The 17,049-nt window shown below is 52.9% G+C and overlaps 10 protein-coding genes across 10 annotated transcripts, besides 1 other annotated feature; 8 read left to right on the plus strand and 2 right to left on the minus strand.

Moving 5' to 3' along the window:
* Positions 1-328: 328 nt before the first annotated feature.
* EKO05_0005527 (uncharacterized protein) lies at positions 329-1,419 on the plus strand (the record flags this gene model as incomplete). The annotated part of the gene is made up of 3 exons (XM_038940172.1): positions 329-551; positions 597-795; positions 849-1,419. The coding sequence occupies 3 exons, from the start codon at positions 329-331 to the stop codon at positions 1,417-1,419; spliced, it is 993 nt and encodes a 330-aa protein (XP_038798540.1).
* A 313-nt stretch (positions 1,420-1,732) lies between these two features.
* On the minus strand, positions 1,733-2,662 carry EKO05_0005528 (Increased recombination centers protein 22; the record flags this gene model as incomplete). The annotated part of the gene is made up of 3 exons (XM_038940220.1): positions 1,733-2,039; positions 2,100-2,533; positions 2,594-2,662. 3 exons carry the CDS (start codon positions 2,660-2,662, stop codon positions 1,733-1,735), a joined length of 810 nt encoding a protein of 269 aa, XP_038798541.1.
* Positions 2,663-3,949: 1,287 nt separating this feature from the next.
* Positions 3,950-5,746, plus strand: EKO05_0005529 (uncharacterized protein; the record flags this gene model as incomplete). Its single annotated transcript, XM_038939970.1, has 5 exons — positions 3,950-4,108; positions 4,160-4,303; positions 4,363-4,410; positions 4,460-4,757; positions 4,809-5,746. 5 exons carry the CDS (start codon positions 3,950-3,952, stop codon positions 5,744-5,746), a joined length of 1,587 nt encoding a protein of 528 aa, XP_038798542.1.
* Positions 5,747-6,642: 896 nt separating this feature from the next.
* On the plus strand, positions 6,643-7,788 carry EKO05_0005530 (uncharacterized protein; the record flags this gene model as incomplete). The annotated part of the gene is made up of 2 exons (XM_059636622.1): positions 6,643-6,816; positions 6,943-7,788. The coding sequence occupies 2 exons, from the start codon at positions 6,643-6,645 to the stop codon at positions 7,786-7,788; spliced, it is 1,020 nt and encodes a 339-aa protein (XP_059492605.1).
* Positions 7,789-7,939: 151 nt separating this feature from the next.
* Positions 7,940-8,335, plus strand: EKO05_0005531 (uncharacterized protein; the record flags this gene model as incomplete). Its single annotated transcript, XM_059636623.1, has 1 exon — positions 7,940-8,335. The coding sequence occupies one exon, from the start codon at positions 7,940-7,942 to the stop codon at positions 8,333-8,335; it is 396 nt and encodes a 131-aa protein (XP_059492606.1).
* Positions 8,336-8,844: 509 nt separating this feature from the next.
* On the minus strand, positions 8,845-9,951 carry EKO05_0005532 (25S rRNA (uracil(2843)-N(3))-methyltransferase; the record flags this gene model as incomplete). The annotated part of the gene is made up of 1 exon (XM_038946016.1): positions 8,845-9,951. The coding sequence occupies one exon, from the start codon at positions 9,949-9,951 to the stop codon at positions 8,845-8,847; it is 1,107 nt and encodes a 368-aa protein (XP_038798544.1).
* Positions 9,952-10,218: 267 nt separating this feature from the next.
* EKO05_0005533 (uncharacterized protein) lies at positions 10,219-10,947 on the plus strand (the record flags this gene model as incomplete). The annotated part of the gene is made up of 2 exons (XM_038940028.1): positions 10,219-10,367; positions 10,515-10,947. 2 exons carry the CDS (start codon positions 10,219-10,221, stop codon positions 10,945-10,947), a joined length of 582 nt encoding a protein of 193 aa, XP_038798545.1.
* A 187-nt stretch (positions 10,948-11,134) lies between these two features.
* Positions 11,135-12,604, plus strand: EKO05_0005534 (RING-type E3 ubiquitin transferase; the record flags this gene model as incomplete). Its single annotated transcript, XM_038940112.1, has 2 exons — positions 11,135-11,628; positions 11,677-12,604. 2 exons carry the CDS (start codon positions 11,135-11,137, stop codon positions 12,602-12,604), a joined length of 1,422 nt encoding a protein of 473 aa, XP_038798546.1.
* Positions 12,605-13,224: 620 nt separating this feature from the next.
* EKO05_0005535 (uncharacterized protein) lies at positions 13,225-14,935 on the plus strand (the record flags this gene model as incomplete). Its single annotated transcript, XM_038940156.1, has 3 exons — positions 13,225-13,266; positions 13,331-14,716; positions 14,771-14,935. The coding sequence occupies 3 exons, from the start codon at positions 13,225-13,227 to the stop codon at positions 14,933-14,935; spliced, it is 1,593 nt and encodes a 530-aa protein (XP_038798547.1).
* Positions 13,862-13,891: a tandem repeat.
* Positions 14,936-15,531: 596 nt separating the features above from the next.
* Positions 15,532-16,355, plus strand: EKO05_0005536 (Very-long-chain (3R)-3-hydroxyacyl-CoA dehydratase; the record flags this gene model as incomplete). Its single annotated transcript, XM_038940105.1, has 2 exons — positions 15,532-15,856; positions 15,937-16,355. The coding sequence occupies 2 exons, from the start codon at positions 15,532-15,534 to the stop codon at positions 16,353-16,355; spliced, it is 744 nt and encodes a 247-aa protein (XP_038798548.1).
* Between the last annotated feature and the right edge of the window lie 694 nt (positions 16,356-17,049).

A 17,049-nucleotide genomic window follows, 5' to 3' on the forward strand; every position in this document is an offset into this window, starting at 1 on the left:
GAGTCGTTTGAACGATGGAAGGGCGTACGCTGACAGAAGAGCTCAGCCGTTCGGCGTAGAGGTCGCGAGCTCGTCACAGCCGCCTTGCACTCGAGGAAGACCGTTGTACAGTCGTGCAGCCATCTTTACTTATCGATTGATGCGGAGGGGCGGTCCTCTCAAGGAAACGCTCTAAAATTCTGGCTAGCGGCCCTGCCGCGGCTAAAGTTGCCCCACATCACCTGGAGTTTGAGCTCTCACCAGCATCGTTCATTATAGTGTTCGAATGACCAACAAGTGCAGTCACTCTATGCGGACAGTTGAATATATCTGACATATCAGTCCTCTGATGCGAAGGTTTTCAAGAGTAGCATTACAACAATCACAGTCCCAGCTCTCTGTAGTTACTTGCACGCGCCGCAAGAGCTCCCTCAGTATAGCGGCCGCTACGAAGGGCAAGAACAGCAATGCCGCAGAGCAACATCTTGACCTAATGACTGCAGAAGAGATAGAAAGCACTACAACATCTCAAACACCGAGAACCACTAATACCGCGAAACGCACCAATGCGTGTACGTCCATACCAAGTCCAAGACAGACTTAGACTTACGACGCAGTCACAGAACTCATGTCCGCGAAGAAGCCAAAGTCTACCGCCCAAGCAGCCGAGACACCAGCAAAGCCTGTAAAACGAGGCTTCGACGCACGCAATGGCTTAGGCTTGTATATCGAGAAGCCAGAGACCAATCCCGAAGGGCTGGTTGTGGAGTACGACGACGACTTTGTGGTCATCAACGACAAGTTCCCAAAAGCCTCGTACGCTGGCCTTCTCATTCTCTGTTACAAACGTCCCAAACTGACCTCCAAAGCGTACACCTCCTCCTCATCCCGCGCAATCCCCCATACTACGACCAGCACCCGCTGCACCTCCTCTCTACCGACCCTGCGTTCCTCGCCGAAGTACGAAAACGCGTCGACCGCCTCAAGATCCTCGCAGCCTCAGAGCTACGACGCAAGTACGGTCGCCACAGCACCGCAGACGCTTCGTACCAGTCTGCTCTCGAGGAGCTTATGAGCTCGCCCGATCCACCGCCAGCGGATCAACGAGAAGCTCTTCTCCCACCTGGCCGCGACTGGTTGTCCGAGATCAAGGCAGGCGCGCATACACACCCAAGCATGAACCACATGCACATACACATCATGAGTAGTGATATGCATTCGCCGTGTTTAAAGCACAAGAAGCATTATTTAAGCTTCAACTCGAGCTTCTTCGTGGATATGGACGACTTCCCACTAGAAGAGGGGAGTGCGAGGTTCCATCCGGGAGACTGGCCGAGCTGGGATATGAAGTGCTGGAGGTGTGGAGAGAACTACAAGAATAAGTTTGCGAAGCTCAAAGAGCATCTAGAAGGGGAGTTCGAGGAGTGGAGGAAAGAATAACAAAGCGATTGAAGACACGAGGAACACTTAAAGCACAACGTAATACCCACCGCGTTCTTTGATAGTTAATCTAGTATACAAGACCAGCCAGCTTTTGGTGTCGTTATATGGTACAACATGTCGTCAGATCCATTGCAATCGGTTTCCAGCCACGCATGTCTCGGCGCATCAGAAAAAGCAACGCGTCACCAGACGTTCAAGCGTAACTACCGAATCTGCGTTCGCCATTGCAACCTGAAGCCAAGCTTCCTTCCAGCATCAGCCTGGCGTGCACATGGTTTTACCAGACATTCCTCCACTCTCGAATCAGTGTCTAAGCCCTGGGCTTGACCTTTGGTGTCCCGCTGCGGACGCGCTTCGCCTCGGGGCGCTGCAGGTGGGAGGCAGGGATCCAACTTTCATCGTACTTCGCACCGGAAGTGACAGCTGGGCCATCGGCACCAACAACAGCAACCTGCTCAGCGGGGTCGACCTTCTTGGAGCCCTGGGAGGACTTCTTGGCGCGCTCGCCACCCTTGCCGCGGCCCTTCTTCTGGGGGAAGAAGGTGGTGATCCAAGTGTTGTAGATGAAGTAGACGGTTCCAGCGAAGGCGCCGAGGAGAACGAGGTACAGGAAGATACTAATGGCAATGGTCAGTGTCTCGAAATAGAATGAAGGGGTTGCATCTGCAGGAACATACATCTGAGGGTCGAGGATGCTAGTAGGCCTCTCGACGATAGAGACAGTCTCGTTGTAGGCGGCGACGGTGAAAACGGCATTCTCAGAGTTCCTCAGAATAGCGGTGAGCTGTAGGCGGAGATCCTGGGGGTAGAGGTCGGTAGTGAAGGTGTAGGGCACGGTCTCTTCTGCGCCGGCGGGGATCTCGATTGAGTACTTTTGGGAAGTAAGGTTGCGCACAACCTGAGACTGGCCGTTGACCTCCTGGAGCAGCGAGCCACCAACGATGCTCACGCCAATGGGCTTGGGCTCATTGTTGGCGATGGACAGGCGAGCTTCCGAGGCATGACCATTGATGAGCTTTACACCGAAGATCTCGGACTGGGGAAATGAGGCCGAGATCTTGACGTTCAGGTTCGGTGTCTGAGCCTCAGGCACTTCCTTGACATTCTCAACCTAAACGCGCGAGGGTCAGTAAATTGATGTCATACAGCGTAGCACGGGCGGGCAACTTACCTCAAGCGCGAAGGCATTGAGAGCCCTCAAGGAGAGCAAGAGCAGGGATTGGAGCTTCCAGGCAACCATGATGAATACAGCAAACGGTCAACTAGATGGATGCGCAGGGGAGAGGTGGAGGGGGGCACAGCAATTCGGAGGTGGCAAGCAACCTGACCATGACTGTGCCAAGAGGCGGCATGCCAAGGCGGCTGTGCGCACGCTAGGCTAAGCAAGCCAAATTTACCATCAAATCGATTTGAAAGTAAGTCAGCGGCTCTGCGCTTCGAATTAATTTAAAAGTAATTTAGCAGCTCTGCGCACGCTAGGCTAAGCAAGCTAAGATTACTTTTCAATTGATTCAAAAGTAACTCAGCGGCTGCACTACTAAAACAATAACAGATTCTAAAGAGTTTGTGCAACAGTATAGCTAAACTAATTTTTAATAAGTGTAGAATTAATTTGATTATTGTAGTTGCTGTTCTTGCTAATACAGGAGCTAGTATTAAGTTTACACACTAAACAGCAAAGGTAGAATAGCTAGAGCAAAGCTTTGTAGGGCAGCTACTTAGAAAGGTATAGTCAGGCCACCTCTTGGCATGGTCATGGTCAGGTTGCTTGCCACCTCCGAATTGCTGTGCCCCCCTCCACCTCTCCCCTGCGCATCCATCTAGTTGACCGTTTGCTGTATTCATCATGGTTTTGCGTCCTGCAGCAATTCGAACGTGGCTTCTACGAACGTCAGAGCGCGACTTCCCTAGCTTGGCGCGCCAGGGAGCTCCCCGGTCGTTCGAAGCGAGCGCCTAAGCGTCTTCCCCACACCAGGCGCCAGGGCCAATCAGCTGCGCACTCAAGCGCGCATCCAACACGAGACTACTTGTCGATTCTGGCGCGACTCTGGTGCACCGTTACAGTCTTCGGGTTCTCGGGATGCAGACAAAGAGCGTTATCATCACCATCGCAGCTGGGCTCTCGATTGAACGCTCCCCGTTTGCTGCCAATAAGAGCTTTCACCGCCAGTACTGATGCGCGTTCCCGCGTGTGCTTGCATGGTGGTACAGTCTGAGACAGACCCTTTTGACGGCCACTAGCAAAAACCTGCGAAATCACTTTCACCTCCACAGATAATCGTTTTCCGTTTTTCGCTTCTAGCATCCTGTTTCTGGATCCTGTCTTCCAGCTACTGTTTTCCAGATCCTGCCTCTCCTTTCACCACGGTTCTGGAAACTGCTTCCGTGACATTGACATAAATACTCGCACTTTCCCACGTTTCTTCTCTCTCCCCACCAACTCACACACGACGCAATTCACGCTGACAATCTCTACACTCCCTCACGTCCGTGGTCACAGCCTCTTAGCTATTCTCAGCTGTCGAAGATGGCGCCAGCTCCATTCCTCCCCGGCCTGGGCCATTCTCCCACCCCAGCTTCCGATGCCTTGACTCGGCCCATTACGGCAGAGCCCGAGCAGTCGACCTTGTACCAGCGCTATGAGCTGTTGCAACGGAACGACAAGGAGAAGAACGACTTTATAGGCGTGAGTGCCCCCAGTAACAACAGTGGTCGAAGCCGCCACTGACCAGTCCAGGAACTGCTTACGCGATACGATTACCTCAGCCAGCAATATCAGATTCTAGCCTCCCAGATCAGTAACGATGTCCAAGGTGAAGCTGCTTGGCAGATTCAGAAGCCGATGTATGAACGCAAGGTCCAGCATTATCAACAGGCTCTGGTAGGCATTTCACTGCGATCACGGTCCGGTTTATGTGATGCTTCAACTGACACCGACAGTCTGAAAATCCCTTTGTCATGGTCCTGATTGACGGTGATGGTATGATTGTAGGTATCGTGTACATTCAAAGAGACCGTACGGTGCTAATGCCGTCAGTTTCATGAAGAGTATGTTCGCAGCGGAGAAGCGGGCGGTCGGCGTGCTGCATCGCAACTTAACACCGCCGTGCATAAGTGGATCGAAAACGAGACCACAGACGTCCCTCTCGGGGCTCGTGTTATTTGCCGGATTTATGCCAACGTACATGGTCTTGCAGAGGTGCTGGTAAGAACTGGGGCGATCGACCACGTTGAAGTATTCGAAAATTTCGTGCAAGGCTTTACCCGCGCGAAGACCACGTTTGACTTCATTGATGTCGGTCCAGGAAAAGATCGTGCAGACGAGAAGATCATCGGTAAGTTGCAACGTTCAAAGCTGAGCCACATGCGGTTGACATGAGCGACAGAAAACTTCAAGATTTTCTCGCAGGACTATCACTGCCGCCGACTCCTGTTCGGCTGCTCCCATGACAATGGTTACGCGCGAGTACTAGAGGATTGCTCAGACAGGATGGAGATAGTAGGCAAGGTGGTTTTACTCGAAGGTGTGCCATTTGAGAAAGAACTGCTACCACTTCCTTACAGCACCAAGAAGTTTCCCAACATTTTTCGAGACTCGAAACTTGCAATGGGGAGCAACAACACCATTGTCATTGGCAGTCAATGCCATTCTATCGGTACGAGTTCGTCCGCTCAAAAATTCTACGATGTTTCGACTGGTCTTCCTGGTCGCTTCCCAGCGCCCCCGCCACAAGTAATGGATAGTCCCATTCCAGCTAGGGCAACTGCTGTGGGCTTGCCGCGCACGCCTTCGTCATCCACGATTGCGTCTGATGGATTCACAGCCATGAAGGCACCTACGACTACGAACAGCTGGGCCGCAAAAGCAGCCGCTCCAGCACCCCCAGTGACAGCTCTGTCGGCGTACGAGCCTGCTGACCGTAACGAGGTTATTGCACGCAACCGAGCTGGACAGCGCATTGATCCTCCCTGCAAGGATTACGACAAGACCGAAGTTGACCGAGTAAAGAAGCTGAAGTTGTGCAACGTTCATTTTCTGAGACAGGAGTGCCCCTACGATATGCAATGCACGCACAATCACAACCACCAGCCGAATTGCAGCGAGATCGCTTATCTCCGCCTCGTTGCACGCATGTCGCCCTGTCAGAATGGCAGTGGCTGTCAAGATGTCAAGTGCATTTTCGGCCACCGTTGTCCTGCTCCCTCAAGTAAGACAAAGGTCCCGAAGGGTGTGAAATCCTGCATTTTTGCGGATGCATGCAAGTTTCCGATCGGACTGCATGATGTTGATACCAACGTGGTCAAGACACTGGTGATTCGTTAGCTGCTAAAGGTAAGCTGTTATTTCCGGAAGCTCCTTACTCGGAAGATATAGCTTATCAGTACAGGGTGTCGAAAAGTATGAGCCGTACAGGACACAAGGCTGGGTAAATTAGCAGTCGTCGAGATGGCAAGGCTTGGGTTTCTCATGGGTTATCAGCACCTTCAGGAAGGGTATGGAACAGTTTTGCCCTTTTGTCAAGTCCAATGACTTTTCACTCTTGCAGACGAATCCAAACCTCGATGTAAATCTGTGGCGTTGGCGTAACTCTCGTGACCCACGCTAAATATCCATCTCGACTGAGAGCCAACTCGTCCGTCAGAGATTCGAACTCATTGGCTATGTCTGGAGCCACACCAATGAGCATACGCCTTGAAGGCTTGCTGCTACAGTTGAGTCAGCCCCGTACACTCGGCATATGGAAGCACGGAAGAAGTCAGCTTCCATGTTTCTATCAACTTCTCCCATTTCTCTACTGTTTATTGCGAGCCCTCGAACCCTGTCATTTTGTCGCAGTCTCACTAGAAATTTACTCGGTCGCAAGCCCGAGGCACCCAGTTCGCCTTGCGTTGCATTTGATAAGGCTAAGTAAGGCACGAGTACCGGGTCACACTGACGAGTATTTTCCAGGCCTCGAGGACACAACAAGTAGCGAAGCGCACGCCAATATCGTCTTGCTTCGCAATGAGATCACAGCGCATTTGGAGTGAAATTGATCAGAACTGCTATTACCTCAGCTACGATGCCTGTATATACATGCACCCTGAGCTCTACCAAAGCTGACAGTATCTAGTGGGACAAGCTATATTCACTTGGACTAGCCAATATAGAGCGCAGAAGCTGTCTTCCACCAGTGAGCATTGGATAAATCATACATATAGTGAGAAAGTAGGCTCATGATGGGCTCAAAAGCCCAGATACCAGTAGCCACCTTCAACGATCACCGTGACCGCAGGGACACTCCTCAGCGCTACGACGGTGTAGAAGATCTACCGGAAGTTCGTAACAATGCGCTCGCATCCACTCCAGCTCATGCCACAGAGTCTGATATTGAGAGTGGCCCCAGTCACAATGTACAAGCTATCACTAGTAACCAACTCTCATCTACCCCTCGGATACTTTCAACTTCTGATTTTGACCATGACGAAACCTATGCACCATCCCATCGAAGTGTTGGTCGAGATGACAATGGTGAGTAGACCTCGGTTTGCGTTGACACTGAAAACTCCCAACGAAGCGAGCGCACATCGCAGAGATTTGACTCTTCCACCCATGAGAGAGTACACACCGAAGCTTTCAAATGCTCCTTCGACGCGCAAACGGGTCTAGAACCTCATTGTCCAGAAACACACGTTCTAGACGAAATCGTGAAGAGGCTGCCAACAGCCTGGAAAGACATACGAAGAGAACTACCTGATTCCTACAAGTGGGACGCCACTTACGATACCACGTACGGCGGTTCCAAATCGGATCAGAGCTATTGGACTTGTACGCTCTTGCCGGATAGAAAGCTGAGACAAATACCACTCACGAACGCTGGAGCTCTTGTGGTTCTGCTTGTGCGGCATAGATCGCCGCCAGTCGGTGGCGTCTACTCTCGACGATATCCAAGGCCATCGAATCCTATTGATTATCGATCTGAGTTGGATTTATGCACCATAAGGGACATGTTCCAGACTTTCGAGGGCAGTGTGGGGTTCTACGTCCTCATCAACAGTTTGATGCAAGTCACTGTTGAGCTGCACATGTCCCACATTGAATCTATCATGGCGCTGTCCATATTACTCCTCGCCACCGCGTTCGGACCGCTGGTCATTGGTCCGCTGAGCGAAGTGTATGGCCACCAGAAGATCCTGCATGCGAGCAATGTCTGGTTTTTGGTGTGGAACATAGTGTGTGGGTCTGCGAAGACGAAGGAGGAACTCATTGCAGCGAGATTCTTGGCTGGGTTTGGTGCGAGTAGTACCTATGCGTTGGCTGGGGCGTGTTGGGCGATGTGTGGAGACCGGAGCAGAGAGGGAGGAGTCTGGGAGTTTATTTGCTGATTCCACTGTTGGGGGCGGCCGTTGGTGAGTTGACGTGTCAAAGCTTAGGGAAGGAGAAGCTGACGACGACAGGACCGATCATTGGGGGATTCATGGCTAGGCGTACGACCTGGCGGTGGATGTTCTGGTCACTTCGATTTTCCAGGCCGTCATGATCGTCGTGTCGTTGACTGCTTTCAAGGAGACATATGCACCGGTTATTTTAGCTCGACGCGCTGCACGGCTGCGCAGGACTACTGGAGACACTCGATACTATACCGAGCATGAGCGCATGGTTGCCGATAGGTCCGTTCTCTCTGCCCTGGGCAGCGCGCTCACTCGCCCGCTCCGACTACTTCTCTTTCATCCGATTATCATCATTGCCAGTGTCAATCTGGCCTTCGACTATGGTATCCTTTACATCGTCTTGACTAGCCTCGCCGAACTTTGGACTAACTATTACCAAATTTCTGTCGAGATGAGTGGACTGCACTATCTTGCGGTTGCACTTGGCACATTGGCGGGCGCCCAAATTGGAGCACCTATGATCGATCGATTCTATCTTTAGGAAAAAGCACAGCACTCAAACAGCGATCTGGCGCAGGAATACCGCCTTCCTATCATCTTCCCGGGCGCACTGCTCGCACCAGCGGGTCCGTTCATCTACGGCTGGACAGCAGAGCATCGAGTCCATTGGACCGCGGTGGATATCGGTGTCTTGATTGCGATGTTCGGGTCGCAGATGTCAGGGATGGAATGGCATGCATATATCATGGACGCCTACTCAGACCATACAAGCAGTGTTAGGGCTGCAACCCAGTTCTCGGCGAGTCTGGCGGCATTCCTGTTCCCTCTGTTTGTACCGACAATGTACAGGGCTATGGGTTATGGGTGGAGCAACACCGCTATGGCGTTTACGTCGCTGCTTCTTGCTGTTCCTGGTCCGATTGTTTTGTGGTATGACGGAGCAAAACTGAGGGGTCGCGCACGTTCGACGTACTGATTTCTCGTACTAGAGGTGCAAGGGCACATCCGAAGTGACTGCGACCAGACGTACGAGCGACATATCATGTATGCTCAGAGTCGCTGGTAGAGATGAAGCTGCATGCGCATATTCTCCAGCTCAATCGGATACTCCAGTCGATCGTCCAGCCTGAACCATCTGCTATCGTCCTCTTGTACCTTCTCCCACTTCCTCACCTCCTCTTTTGCCTTTCCGCCAGAAGTGTCTGCTAGTAGGGTGTGGTCTAACAACCACTGCATCGGATAGTTCTTGTCGGCCCCGTTGAGGCTGACTGTTGAGTAGCTACCCGGGCTGTCAACGACTAACAACATTGCTCCAGGTTTCAAAGCTTCAGTCATTCTCAACAGAAATTGCTGTGTTAAAGAAACAGAGGCCGAGTATAGTTCGTTGAGCGTGAACATGAGCGTGACCAGGTCTGCACTGTCGAGCACCGCAGACAAGGTCTTGGAATCCATTGTCAGAACGTCGTGTTGGTGAAATGTTGTCTTGAAAGTGGATGGGTCGGCAAGTGGTTTGTTTGCAGCTTTTACAGCAGCCGACGCATACTTCGAGAGTGGTGGGGGCGTGGTAATGTGCTCCGAAAGCTGCTCAACGACTTTAGTCCAGTCGGCGCTGTCAACCGCAACCACATCCATGTTCTTTGAGCAACTTTGCTCTTCCTCTTGCTCTTGTTGCTCATCAGAGAGTAGCTTTTGCAGTCCACCCAACGTTGCAATCTCAGCACCCGCACCGCCACCCAGACACACGACTTTCCAGCTCTTGTCCGCTTCACCTTCGTTCTCATTTAGCGCATGCCCAGCCAGACCTAGGGTTTCCCTCATCCTCCAAAGCACCCCCAAGTACCCCAACGCACGACTGGGACTCCATCTGGCTGCGTAAGCCTCGAGATAATCCTCTCTGCCAAAAGCTTTTTTGAAATTCCGGTCAAACAAATGCCCCTTCACTTCCTGCAGTAATGGCTGAACATCGCTCTCCAAGCGTTCTCGGAACGAATTTCTGAAGAGGTTCAGAATAAGCTGCTGGGTCTCTGGTGGAATTCTTGTCTCCAGGCTCTTCTCCTCTACCACTTTAGGCTGCTGCTCCTGTGTCGACCGCAATTTGGAAGACTTTCCTCTGGCGTTTTTGATGCCCGTTACTCGAGACTTTTGTGGTGCTGGCATTATAACAGCGTTTTGGAGTGTTCGGAGTGTTTGACGGAGAGAAGGCCGCAGTGAAGAATCGACAGTTTAAGGTGAAGGTTTTAGCGAGACATCCTCATTGGTCGCGTCGCAAGTGTGGGATGCAACTAGTATAGAACCGCTCCGTTTGTAACGCCGACGACAGCTTGTACATTGCTTAAAAGCCACGAGTTAGACCTCAGCTGCCTCTCGAGATACATTTCATCAGGTTCACATTTCTTCAGACCCGATCCGCCAGGCACCATCACTATGCGCCTCCCGTACATTCCCAATCCACCCGAGTTCACTGACGAGGCGGATAAGGCCGCGTTGGAGCGCATCAAGCAACGTCGAGGCGAAAAGGGCTTGATTGCATTGGATCTAACTTTGCTTCATTCTCCCCTGGTTGCAGATGGGTGGTGAGTCTAGCCCTTTGGCCATCTGGTCAGGAAGTTTCCGATCGCCAACTGCCAGAAATCACACCAGTGATCCATAACAACAGAGTTATTTGATCTATCACTGCTATGGTGCAGCCGTGTAGAGGGATGTGTTTGACACCTTTACAGGAACTCCTTCCTAGGCGCGATCCGCACCAAGACCTCTCTGCCGACATCAGTCCGCGAGACAGCTATTGCTCGTGTTGCCGTACTAAACAAGGCCTGGTACGAATGGGAGGCTCATAGCCCAATACTTCGCGCTGCTGAAGGCATCTCCACTGAGCATGTCGATGCTGTTCTTCAGTCACCTCCTCGACAGGTCAACGAAGGAATCCACGATGCCGCCCACGCATCTGTACTCTCGTACACAGATGCAATGACACTGGATGTTAGTGTTCCAGACGAAGTTTTCGCGACTCTTAAGAAGCACTTCAGTGAGCAGGAGGTCGTGGAGATTACAGCAACAGTTGCAGCATACAATTGCGTCAGTAGATTCTTGGTGGCGCTGGATGTGGGCGAGACGAACGGGCAGAAGGGACCAGAGAAGGAGTGGGGGCTCTAGACAATGAATGCATCGCTTTCTACCTTTTCCCTGGTGTAACGGAGCGTGAGAAGTGATTCCATACGCAAAGCAATGAGAGAAGAACGCCTTACCCCATTCAACCACTAGCGCGTTTTTGCTAAGAATTCGCGACAACTCCAAGGCTCGGCGCATCACCAGTCGCGACAATACCCTTACATCCGCCACAATGCTTTGCGCCATATCTGGAGAAGCTCCACGAGAAGCTGTTGCGTCGCGCAAGAGCGGCAATGTTTTCGAAAAGCGCCTGATCGAGGCTCACATTGCCGAAAACCACACCGACCCTGTAACAGGCGAAGACCTCGCAGTCGAGGACCTCATCGAACTCAAATCGCCGCAAGTCGTTGCGCCCCGTCCACCGAACCTCACATCGATACCCGCTCTCCTGAGCGCCTTCCAGAACGAGTGGGATGCCATCGTACTCGAGACACACACGCTCAAGCAGCAACTGGCGCAGACACGACAGGAGCTCAGCACAGCGCTTTACCAGAACGATGCTGCGACTCGCGTGGTTGCGAGGTTGACGCGCGAGCGGGACGAGGCACGAGAGGCGCTATCGAACGTCACCATCAGCGGCGGTGGCAGCAACGGTGATGCTATGCAGGTTGATGGTCAAGCGCTGCCCGAGGAGCTTGTCGCCAAGGTTGATGAGACACAGCAACAGTGAGTATCCGAGCGTTACTCCCCAAACCCACCGCTAACAACACACAGGCTCTTTGCGACGCGCCGAAAGCGACCTGTACCTGAGGGCTGGGCTACAGGCGAGGACATTTCCACATTCGACGTTACCTCCTCGAGCGAGCCTCTATACGCCGGAAGCAGCGCGGTCTCTGTCGATGAATCGGGCGACTTGGCACTTTTTGGCGGAGCAGATGGCGTTGCGGGCGTCTACTCAACGTCCCAGCAGAAGGTGGTGCAGGTGCTCAAGGCTGGTAGCCCCGTCACTGCTACAACGTGGTGGGGATCGCGTGCAGTTGTTGCCACTGCGGCTGGGACAGTCAAGATCTTCGAAGATGGCAACGAGATCGCGCAGCTTGGCTCGCATGCTGGTGCAATTACATCGCTCTCTCTCCACCCCAGTGGATCTATCTTGGCGTCCGGAGCCGCGGATAAGCGTGTGGCTTACTACGACCTTTCGACATTCAAGACCGTCTCCCAAATTTACACTGAAGCGGACATTACATCCTGCTCCTTCCACGTCGACGGTCTCCTCTTCTTCGTGGGTAGCTCGGACGGCAAGGTCCGCATCTTTGATGTCAAGACCGGCGCTCCAATGGCTGAGCTCGACACCGGCGCGCCTGTCGCCGCTATTTCCTTCTCTGAGAACGGCACTTGGTTTGCGGTTGCCCAGAAGGGGTCGAGCCAGGTTTCTGTCTGGGACATCAGGAAGCAGAATGTTATCAAGGTTCTTGAAGCTGGCAGCCCTGTCGAGAACGTCAAGTGGGACTACACTGGCCAGTTCCTGGCCGCTGCCGGCTCGGGCAGCATCTCGGTGCAGCAGTACACCAAATCGTCAAAGAGCTGGTCTGAGCCAGTACGCAAGGCCGTACCGGCCAAGGACGTTGCTTGGGGCGCGAATGCAGGAAGCTTGGTTGCTCTGACATCAGAGGGTGGATTGAGCATCTTGAGCTCGGCATGAAGGAGTGGCGAGCAGTAGGATTGGAAGATAAGACCTGTCATATGATTCGGCAAGCGAGTCCTCAAAGAGCGGCGTTTAGTAAAGAAATCGCAAGGGACGATGTAAGATTGGTCTTGGATGGCATAACGCCCAAAAGCGCGGAACGACTTGCTTTCACGTTTGGCACATCATTTCAGATAGGACTGTAAAGGAGGTGCCGCGACACATGTAGAGATGCAACACGATTGACCCTTGCATTTAGTTGGGCACCACATCCTGGAACATCTTAATTGCGTTATCACGTCCCTTTTGACAAGTGATTGAAGTTGCGGTGCCATTCTCTGCACGTTAGAAAGTAATAGAGATCGAGATGGATAGACGAAAGAAACCATAGCACAGTTCAAGCAGCAAGCTCGAGAGTCGTTGGTGTTGCACACGTCTCGAAGATCGGTGGTCACCGTGAAGTGGCGTTTGGCCGCTTGCCGAGCGGCATCACCGCGACCTCTCAGACGTAATCACGTTCGCAAACGACCACCTCACCCACCGTACGCTCTCCAGGCTCGGTACTCTGCAACACTGCCTCTCCTCTACGTACCCGCAACATACGACTCGACTTTCTTCGGCCGGCTGCGTCATAGGCCATGGACAACCATCTGCCATTTGGGTATACGCACAGACAGAAGGTGTGTAACAAAGTGGAGCGGGCGGCAACGCAGGTAACGAATTTGGGCTAACAAAGACTCGCAGCGCTCGCATGACCAAATGGAGGGCAATGCAGGGCCAGCCTGGAGCTTTGAGAACCTCACCCCCTTTACCCACCTTGGGGTGCCCCGCGAGCATTCGCTACCACGACATCACGAACCCTCACACGCCAACCGCCGCGAGTCTTCGCCGCAGCCAGACTACTACTCTGCCTCAGGGCATCGAGCGAGAACACCTGACGCTGTTATGCGAATACTACACTCTGGTTCAAGAGGGCCAACAGCACAAGCCGACGATCGACCGCCTCCTGCTGGCGCTGCACACCCAAGTGTTGGGGGGCGGCACCTTCCACATCCAGAACAACCCACGCAAGATATGGCATCCGGACAAGTGCCACGGTTTGAAGGCGACGGCTTCGATATGAGAAGGCCTGTGGGCTGGCAGAGTCGAGCTGAGGGGCAAGACAGGGCTGGGGAGCGACACCTGGTCGAGATCAGCGATGGCGAGGACGATGAGCCCATAGTATTGGATGAGGACGGGGATGACATCGCGGCATACAATGCTCATTTGGAGCTTGACGACGACGACGACGACGACGACGGCGACATTGTCGACCTGACCGAGGACGACGCCCCGGAGTATCACTGGCAACCCCGAAACGACCGACCAGCGTACAACGAACATAGAGCCCAATCACAACCGCATGGTGCAGGACGCCTGCCAAATAACGATATTCCTCGTCTGCCAAGAGGCATGGCCGGCATCATCAACCTGGATAACGGAGAAGAAGCATGGGCTGTGGACGACGAGCCAGTCATTCTCGAGCCGTCATCTCCAGAGATTCAGTTTGTCTCAGCACGGCGGCTCGATCCACCACACCACCTACCACCTCCGCCTCGCCGGAACGACTCAGACGGGGACGACGTTCAATTCGTCCGAGAACAACCGCTTTCAGAGCATGAGAGGCGGGCACGACAACACGCTGCGCAACACGCAGAATTAGACCGAGTCATAGCAGTGCTTGGGAATCATCACAACCACCACCACCATTTTCTACATCTGCGCGAGGAGATCGACCGTGCCAATGCCCATATTCAGCGCGCGTCGGACAACATGCGTCGCGGCGGGCCCGTACCTCCACCCCGTCTTCGTCGCGCCGGTCATATCCGAATAGGCGTCGCAGGCGGAGGTGCTGGACTGTTCGTCGCACCCAATCTGAATTTCGGCGTGGTTGGTTTCGACATGGGTTATGATGGGAATCGAGCGGAGCCGCCACCGCCAACATATGAGGCGCCTCCGCCGGCACCAGAAGGGTTCATAAGAAGCCCGGAAGAAAACGACGTGCTTGTTTGTCCCAACTGCGACAGTGAGCTGTGCAAGGGGGACGATGACATCAAGAAGCAGGTGTGGATAGCGAAGCAGTGCGGTCATGTATGTTTATTGAAGAGCGTTGGATTGGGAGAATAAGGCTAACAATCACGGCAGATCTACTGCGGCGAATGCACAGCGAATCGATCGATTAAGCGCAGCGCAAAGGGCAAAGAGAAGCAACCAGCCCTGATGACAAGGCCCTTCAAAGAATGTGTCGTCGAGGGTTGCGGCAAGAAAGTCTCAAGCTCGAAGGCAATGTTCCAAGTCTACATATCGTAGATTGAAAGCGCTGGCCATTCTTCGCCAACCATCATTTCCTCGGCGCAAGCATACTTTACCCAGGAATTTCTCAACTTTTCTAGGGTATCTTCCCTTTTGTCTTAACGACTCCCCTACATATATTCTATACCACCTAGTTCTCCGAGTTTTGTTGCATTTTGCATAGCATGGTGTTCAGTTAGTTGCTTTCTGGCTTGACGTGGCTAGCATGTCACGAAATGGGCGTTTAGAGTTATCTTGTGCTTTCATCGAGCATCAGCCCAGGCATGGCCACAAGGCGAACGATGCGGTATTTCGATAGACACGTATACGTATATACTAGCATATGATTGATTTCAGATTCTGAGTGCTGGGAAGATCAAGAATTGATCCACAAATAACTTGCGAATGATTGTTTTGATGAGAGTCTGCTTTCGTGAGCTGGAGCTCAATCTATCCTTACATCATGGTGGGGATTTCGGCGGACCCTTCGCTTAAAGCTTATGCTCAGGTATAGCCTCGGCGATCAGCAAATCTGTCTGTCCAAACCTCAGACCTCCGATTACAACAACTACTCTTTCAGTTGTCTGTCCTTCTAGCATTCATCGACCGCCACAATGCCGCCCAAACAACCTTCTCCGAACTTTCCTCGGGAACAGCGTCCCCCCAGAGCACGCCCTGCGTCTTCGCCCGTCAAGAACACCTATCTACTTGCCTACAACGCTGTCTCCGCCGCGCTATGGGCAGGCGTACTCTACCAGACCGTCACAATCGGTGCGCATGAGGTTCAAACTGCGCGCAAAGCCGGTAGCTTCTTCGGTCGTAACGACTTGCAGAGCGCCGCTGCAGGATTAGCTAGCGGAAGGGTGTTCAACGAGCTTGAGCAGTACACGAGAATTGTGCAGAGTCTGGCTGGGCTGGAGGTGCTTCACAGCCTTGTTGGTACGTGGCCCTTCATACTCCGACTGAGAATTGAAAAGGCACAGACATGAGAAAGGATATTGCTGACGCTCGTCATCCAGGCATCGTACGAGCACCACTCATTACAACCCTGATGCAAGTATCATCTCGCTTCCTCCTCGTATGGGGAATTGCCTACAACTTCCCCGCCACGACCCAGCACAGCCCGGCATATAGCACCATGCTGCTTGCCTGGTCCTTTACCGAAGTCGTACGCTACAGCTACTTCGTCTTCACGCTCTCCGGCCTCGGCGTGCCCTCCCTGCTCTCCTTCCTACGCTACAACACATTCATGATCCTGTACCCTCTCGGCATCTCAAGTGAATGCTGGCTTGTCTACCAAGCTATTCCGGCTGCGAAGCTGGTCGACGAGAAGATCCCGTACGTGCTGTGGGCGATTCTGGCCATCTACGTGCCAGGGAGCTATGTCTTGTTCACACACATGTTGAAGCAGAGGAAGAGGGTGCAGAGGCAGGCGTGACTAGCCGGCGGTGGAGGTGGTTATGATGAGGCCAGAGAGCAGAGAGTTATGAAGAAGATGAGGGCGATTAAGCTCAAGCAGGCAAGGGAGCAGATGAGTAAAAGTGGGGCGAAGGTGTAGAAAGTGGAGAGTGTTTGGTACACATGTATAGTGAAAAGCACGCGTACAGTCCAATTGCATATGATGAAACCTGTGTCAAGGTAGTGCGAGGTTGAGTTCCGACGTCACACTGGCTCTTCACCTGAAGAACAACTTTGTCTACCTCAAGATGATAGACGGTATCAGTACGGCAAAGATGTAGTAGATGCACGGGAAACCTGTTCACGGACTCCGCTCTAGCTCAGCCTCCACCGCTTTTCTTAGCAAGATTTTGGTGCCCATCGTGACTGACTCTCCGCCGTTTTTGTTTCTTGGAAGCAACGCCGTTAACTGCTAGTAACCTGTGCATCTCGGGCCGGCTCACGACGAATCACGAGCTCCAACGGACCGAGATGTAGCCAATTGGCAATCACTCTCGATGCCGACTACGCATCCGCTCTAAGCATCGAACTTCTGCCCTTCCTAATTTTCTGCAAGCCGCGCTGTGTACAAAAATATCGTCTCCATACGGGTAGAGGTCCGGCCCTACAAGCACGAGACCTTGTACATTCGCGCACGTCGACCCCGCCATGTAACCTGTTTGGACCGTTAACTG

The sequence above is a fragment of the Ascochyta rabiei genome, chromosome 8, assembly GCF_004011695.2.
Source record: "Ascochyta rabiei chromosome 8, complete sequence".
NCBI lineage: Eukaryota > Fungi > Ascomycota > Dothideomycetes > Pleosporales > Didymellaceae > Ascochyta > Ascochyta rabiei.